General features: G+C 53.0%; 1 protein-coding gene across 7 annotated transcripts; it reads right to left on the reverse strand.

The window, feature by feature from the left end:
• Window positions 1–555: 555 nt before the first annotated feature.
• Window positions 556–4,463, reverse strand: C1H1orf210 (chromosome 1 C1orf210 homolog). Of its 7 annotated transcripts, none has more exons than XM_060020729.1 (4): window positions 4,359–4,463; window positions 2,912–2,989; window positions 1,948–2,064; window positions 556–1,801 (listed from the first exon to the last, which is right to left on the reverse strand). In XM_060020729.1, exons 3-4 carry the CDS (start codon window positions 1,964–1,966, stop codon window positions 1,479–1,481), a joined length of 342 nt encoding a protein of 113 aa, XP_059876712.1. In that variant the 5' UTR covers window positions 1,967–2,064; window positions 2,912–2,989; window positions 4,359–4,463; the 3' UTR covers window positions 556–1,478. The 7 variants fall into 7 exon arrangements, with proteins under 7 accessions (XP_059876712.1, XP_059876703.1, XP_059876727.1 ...); XM_060020720.1 differs by lacking the exon at window positions 4,359–4,463 and adding an exon at window positions 4,266–4,350; XM_060020744.1 differs by lacking the exon at window positions 4,359–4,463 and adding an exon at window positions 4,165–4,251.
• Window positions 4,464–7,144: the final 2,681 nt, after the last annotated feature.

The following is a 7,144-nucleotide window of genomic DNA, read 5'->3' on the forward strand; positions in this document are numbered from 1 at the left end:
GCCGTGGCACGCAGGCTCAGTAGTTGTGGCGCACGGGCTTAGTTGCCCCGCGGCATGTGGGATCTTCCCGGACCAAGGCTCGAACCCGTGTCCCCTGCATTGGCAGGTGGATTCTCAACCACTGCGCCACCAGGGAAGCCCCACAGTAGTAGATACTTGACTCAAGCTGGACCAATCAGATTCTAGCACCTGAATACTTGAGACCCAGAATCAAGAGTTTGGAAGTCCCAGGCATGGAGCCTCATAAGTGCCGATAAATGACAAAGCACTAGGGGTCCCATGCCTGACCTCAGGCGGCTGGGACCACCTGCTTCCTGCCCTCCTGAGTCAGCTGTCCCTTTAATTCTCCCCCAAAACTCCTTTCCATTGCTTGCAACCAAAGAAGCTTAACTCAAGTCTCTGCCGTCTTGAAATTGCCTCCCTTGCCCAAAACTCCCCCCCAGCAACCATGACTCTGTCCTCTCTGCCAAGGTTCTTGATAAAGTCTTCCACAGTAGACTCCACGCCCTCACCTTTCATCCACTCGCCTGTCAGCCCACGGGAATTCTACAAAGTCAACAAATATTTATTTAGCATCTTCCGTGTGAGAGACTCTGAGGACACAGAACAAGGCGCAGACTGTGGCCTCAGAGAATTCACAGTCTAGCCCGGTAAGGGGTTAGTGCAAATTGTAATAAAGATTAAATTTAAACGTGGTAAGAGACTGGTAGGGAAACTCACAGGTGTTATGGAAGGGAGGGGCTCCGGGAAGGTGTCCCAGGGAGGGGATGTCCGAGCACTGTCATGGCTTTGAGTGACAAGGGACATGTTTGTGCACAAGTTTCAGTTCAGGAAAATAAAAAATGAGTGACTTCCTATTTTTATTTAAAATGAAAATAGATTTATTAGTATCTGTGAAAAACATAATATATTATAACTATTTAGATTACCACTTGATTGATAGGAAAAAAATCTCCCTGAGAAACTTGGCACAATGATTTTCACCTGCTAAGACGTTATCACCTGGGCACATGTGAAATGCTGGCAGGTAGGCAGCCCACATGGGGTCTACTGGCCAGGGATTCTCATCACTGTCATAAAGGACTTGGGAGAAGAGAAGGGCAGGGAGACAAGGGAAGAGTGTGAGCAAAGGTCCATGGAGAAGCAGCATGGTAGGTGGGGGAGGAATAACAAATAATTGGTTAAGCAGGGAGTAAAGTCGGCAAAGGCAGGAAAGGAAGCCAAAGGCTGACGGAGGCCTGATTTCACAGCCAGGGCCTTGGTAGGCTTTATCCCAAGAACAGGAGGGAGCCATTGAGGGTTACGGAGCAAGAGAGGGTGTTTCACTTTGGTGGCTAGTGTCAAGGAAGGGGGCATTGATCTACCCCTACTCCGTCCTTAAGCCCTAGCCACCAAGTCCCTGAGGCTTGTGGTTCCCACAAAGTATCTGCTGTCCTTAAGCTGTTGGGCATAGGGATGGGGGGTCCAAAGATGAGGGCTCAGAGGGAGAAGTGGTCCCTACTTCCCTCCGTCCCCAGCCCACCAACCCCAGGGTGAATGTAATTGTCCTCGATGAAACCATCATCATCCTCATCTTCACCCACCTCGGGGCGGACCCCTTTCACTGTCCCAGACAGCGGGCGGTGCTGGTAGCTGGCACGGTATTTGCGGCAGAGGTGGCATTTAGCAGCAAGTGCGATGAGGAGAGAAAGGACCACAGCCCCCAGCACGACCCCTACCAGCACAGGCCATGCCCGGGCCCCGCTGCCCAGTCCAGGGGATACGGCCGATGCTGTGGGGAGCTCCGAGGGCTCCACAGTGGCTGCAGAGAAAGGGAAAGTGTTAGGGATGGGGCCCCCGATTGGCTCCCTGGGGAAACTGAGAGGAGTGGGGCAAGTTCCTCCCCGCAACCTCAGCATCTGAGGGGTACCCAATCCCCTCCTCAGTCTCCCTCCCACTGTCACTCACTTCGGTTTGCCTCACTCATTGAGGGGCCGGAAGACACTGGGGAGCCTCAGCCTCTGCCAGAAGAGCCCTGGCTCCAAGGAGACTCCCAGACGCCAGGCAGCCCCAGGGCACAGAGTCCTGGAACATACACACACGTTTGGATGTCAGGGATGGCCACAGGGCGCATGTTCCAGGCCACACTCACAGCTGTGTGAGGGCGCTGCACAGACTCCGGAGACTGGACAATTGACCATAACCAGTTGCCCGCAGGAGAAAAACAAGCCGAGCCACGGGAATTGGCTGTGTGTAAGGGAACACCCGGAAGCGGCTGGAAAAATAACTCAATGCTGGAATTTACTGAGCACAACTTATGATTCAGTCACCAGGCAACGTGCTTATAGAAACTTGTAATGAGGGCATAAACGTTGTCCCCACTCTCCAGCTGAGGACTCTGAGGCCCAGAAAGGTGAATTCACTCAGCCAGAGTCCCAGGACTTGAACCCAGGTCTCTGATGCCAGGGCCCAGACCCAGGCTGCTCCCCTGCTTGGTAAGCTGAGGACGGCAGGTGGGGCAGAGGCAGTCCTGGCCTCCAGAGGTTGGGCAACAGCAACTGCTGGGAGCTAATGGGCAAAGTGGAGACCACGCATGGAGGACGGTGCTGGGCTCCACCCAGGACAGGAAGCTCCAGACACAGCCTGGCCCCTCTGCTCCTGAGTCAGAAGCCCTGCGTCCACACCCACCACCGCTACCCTCAGCCCTTCAGGCACATTCCTTGTCCTTTCACCTCTGCCCCAGGGGGTGGTGAGCTGTATTCTAGGAGTAGCCAAATGTGAATCAACTGGGTCAGGAGAATATCTGGCTGAGAATCACTAGGGGCTGGGAAGGATCTAGAGGAGGAAGAGCATCTGGGCCAGAGGAGTGTCTGGGGGAGCAGCACCTGATTGGGGAGCACCTACAGGAAGAGCATCTGGGTTACAGAAGTACCTGGAGAAGGAACAGCTGGGGCTGGAGGTATCTGAATCAGAGGAGGACCTGGGAGGAGTGTCCAGGCTAGGAAAGCACCTAAGAGAGAAGCACCTAGTTTAGGGGAGTACCTGGCCATACTCTTTAATATCAATACTGTAATGATGCCCTCCCTCCTCAACTCCACATTGCCACCAAGTCCCATGAGTTCTTGCTCTCAATATCCCTAGAATGCCTATGCCCCTCCTCTGCACCCCACCGCCACTGCCCCAGTCCAAGCCACCTTCATCTTGTACCTCAATTCTTGCAATAACCTCCAAACTGGTCTCTCCTCACCTCTCATCCATTCCTCAGAGTGATGGGCCTATGGCTCAAATCTGACCCCATTACTCCCCTGCTTAAAAATCCTGCACAAGCTCCCCAGGCCCGCAAGGCTGAGTGCAGGTTCCTCAGCACATCCTTCAAGTCCTCGCAATCCAGCACACAGCCTCCCATTCCCTCCCCATGCTACACACACACACCTACATGCGCACACACACACGCACACACCTACATGCACACACACACCTACACGCAGGCATGCACACACACCTACATGCAGGCACGCACACACACCTACACGCGCGCACACACATACACCTACACACACACACACACACCCTGCCTTGCCCTCTTGTTTCCCAGCCACCCCCTCCTGTTTTTTGAGTCCCCCATCCCTCAAGGTCAAATCAGACCATACCTGACTGTGAGGTTGTCCCAGGGCCCCTCTCATCACCCCCTTCACTGCCCTGCCCAGTCAGCCACCAGTCAGAACTGGCCAGTTACTAGATGGGCAGCTCCCTGGTCAGGGACTGGGCTGAATAACGTGCATCCTGGCGCTGGCAGAGAGCTTAGTAGTCAGCTGCTCTGTACATGTTTGTGAGATGAGTGGACATGGGGGTAGGGTGGGGGGTCATTAGAAAGGAGCAGTAAATCATTCACTCATCCATTCATCAGCAAACATTCATCGGGTGCCTACCACGAGCCCGGCACTAGGCACTGGGTCCTCAAAAAAAAAAAAAAAAGAAGGATTTTGTTAAATTGATATGAGTTGAATTCAACCTGACGTTTTTAAGATTTTACTCCTACTCCTTTCCTTCCTGCCCTGTCCCGGTGAATTCTTCCCAAGGACACACACACACACACACACACACACACACATACACACACACACACACCCTCAGGCTGTCACCCCACCCCTTCTGGTCACATTTCTTCCACCGACAAACACTCACCCCACCCTGATTTGTAGCTCCTTTCCTGCTCCCAGGAGCCCTCGGGGATCTGTGGGTTCCCCATCCCAGGCCCCCCCAGTGTCTTTCCCTCTGCTCCCCACCTGTAGGAACTGTGCACAGTCCGCGGAGGAGCTTCCAGTTAGAGCTGGCAGGACCCGGCCAGGTGGGCGGGCCAGAACTGCAGCTTGACTCACCTGTGGACGCAGCAGCCAGGCGGGGCCGAAGCCGCAGATGAGGGCGGAGAGCAGAGCCTCCAATAGGGAGGACTTATGCTACACCTTCCCAAGAATTGCGGAGAACCTTCTGGCGCAGGCCTCACCCCCACCCCCAGTGCCGGGGGCGGGGGCGGTTGGGGGTTTAGTGCCGCTGGGATCCAGAGAGGGGGCAGTCTTCAGCAGGCAGCCGCTCAAGCTGGCGGCCCTGATAAACAAGTGAATTTCCGGTGACAGGTACGAAGTCCAGAGTTGAAGAGGGACCGCCTGTGTAGGCGGCCGGCCGGAACCAGACGGGAGGGGGGTAGGCATTCTCCAGGCAAAGCCAGAGGGACCAAGAAGACGCAAAACTGCCTGCAAGAGTATGTAAGCGAGTCTGTGTGTGTGTGTAGGTCAATGGGGAGTGTGAGTTCAGAGGCCTTTTGAGGAGTGTGTATGTGCCCTTGGGGGGGTTATTGTGTGTATGTGTGTTTACCTGGACAGGGTACAAGCCTCTATCTGGATCTCAAGGATCCTGTGACCCCACAAAGCTAGGCTCTGAACCTCTACCTTTTGCCTTACTCCTCTTCCCCAGGCCGAGTGCCTCCTTTTCCTTTCAGACCCTCATGGAGTCACGTTCCCAGAGCCCTCCGTCTAGCCCGGTAAGCCCCGCCTCCACCCTGGCAAGCCCCGCCTCCACTTGGCAAGCCCCGCCTCCTCCATCCTCAGAGCACCGTCTGTCACAGCATTGCTTTCACGATCTTGTAATTGTTTCTTCCTGTGCTGCCTCCCCACCTGGACTAGCAGGGGAGCTCTCCCAGGGTGGAGCCAAGCTTGACAGTCTCTGGGTTCCCAGCACCTGCCACAGGGCAGGCTCTCAGTAAATATCTAAGGGGGGAAGGGTTCCATGAGCTAAGCCATGCTGGCACAGGAGTTCACAGGAACCCGCAGGGCACAGCGGAGCAAGGGCTGCTGCCAGCTTGCAACTGGGGCACGGTAGAACTGTGGCTGGAAAGTGGAGGCCAGTTCATGCAGGACCTTGAAGATCTTGGCTCCAAGTCTGAGCTCCTACCGCCAATGGCCCCTTCCTAACTCTCCCACCTACACCTCACACTCTCTGCTGCAGTTACAACCAAACTGTTCCCTATTCCTAGAACCCACCATGCTCTCATCTCCCAGGTTTTGCATGTGCTCTTCCTGGGACCCCTGCTTTCCTCCAACCTTAACCTTCATCCTCTCCCCACCACATGTCCACCTCCCACCTGGCTGACTGTTCCTCCCATCACATGGGCCCCAGCTTAGGTCCTCTTTATCTAGATGCACCCTAGCCTGGATCCCTCCTCCCCGCTCTGTGCCCCCTGAAGACCCTGGCCCTTCTCCCCCATAGCCCTGACCACACAGCATTGTGATTTTCTCTTTACTTGTCAGAGTGCCCTATGAGCCTGTAAACTCTGGAGGTAGGGTCTGTGTCTGTCTTGTTCCCCTTCAAATCCCTAATATCTAAAATGACAACAATAAATACTCTTGAAATAAATGAGACAAAAGCGGAGATTATCCTGGATGGGGCAGTGAAGAGCCAAGGAAGTTTTAGGGTTTTGGTTTGATTTTGAAGCAAGGAAATCACAGGGTTCAAAAGATATTCGTTGAACACCTACCATGTCCTGGGCACTGTGCCAGGTGGTTTTGTTGTTGTTGTTTTAATTGAGGTATTCACATAGCATAACCTAGTTCACATAACAAAAAATTCACCATATCAGTCCATTTCAGTGCACAATTTAGTAGCATTTAGTACATGCAGAATGTTGTGCAACCTTCACTCTATGTAGTTCTGAAACATTTTCTTCACACCAAAAGGATTCTCCCCACTCGTTCAGCAATCACTCCTCATTTCCCCCTCCCCAGCCTCCAGCAGCGTCTAATCTGCTCTCTGTCTCTATGGATTTGCCTATGCTGGATATGTCCTGCAAATGTAGTCAGATTTGGGCCAGCTTTTTAATGAATTATTTCATTTAATCCTCCTGACTGTACTATGAGATAGATGTTAATTAGTTCCTTAACAGATGAATAAAATGAGGCCATGAGATGGTAATTTGCGTTAAGTCCCACAGAAGAAAACAAGTAAAGGTCTACCCATCCATTAGTCAACCATTTATTCAATGAATACTTATTAAATGCCCACCACAGAGCCACAGCCAGCCCATATGGCAAGCATTGCAAAATAGCAAAAGGCCACCTGCTAGATGCCCCACAGCATGGAGAGCAGAGAGCAGGCTGGATACTGGCACCCACCGGCCCATCAGCCAGGAGCTCTGGTGCAGTGAACAACCTTCCGTGGCAGCCCTGGCAACCACGTGGTAGGCTCTGTGCCAGCTGCTGGGGAGAGTTCCTGCCGCCATACAGCTTCATTCTGGTGGTGAAGAGTGACAATATACAAGTAAGGAAATAAATACGATCATTTCAGATAATGGTTAGTGCTATGAAGAAAGTGAAATAGCTTCGAGTGATGGAGTTGTGGAAGGGGCTGCTATCGTTTTTCTTTTTTGATAGCTGTGACTTCTATGGGCGACAGTCTTTTTAAAAAAATATTTATTTATTTATTATTTATTTTGGCTGTGCTGGGTCTTAGCTGCAGCACCCGGGATCTTCATTGTGGCATGCAGGATCTTTAGTTGCGGCATGCGGACTTCTTAGTTGCGGCATGTGGGCTCTTAGTTGCAGCATGCATGCGGGATCTAGTTCCCCGACCAGGGATCGAACCCGGGACTCCTGCATTGGGAGTGCAGAGTCTT

Source organism: Delphinus delphis, chromosome 1 (genome assembly GCF_949987515.2).
Source record: "Delphinus delphis chromosome 1, mDelDel1.2, whole genome shotgun sequence".
Taxonomy (NCBI): Eukaryota; Metazoa; Chordata; class Mammalia; order Artiodactyla; family Delphinidae; genus Delphinus; species Delphinus delphis.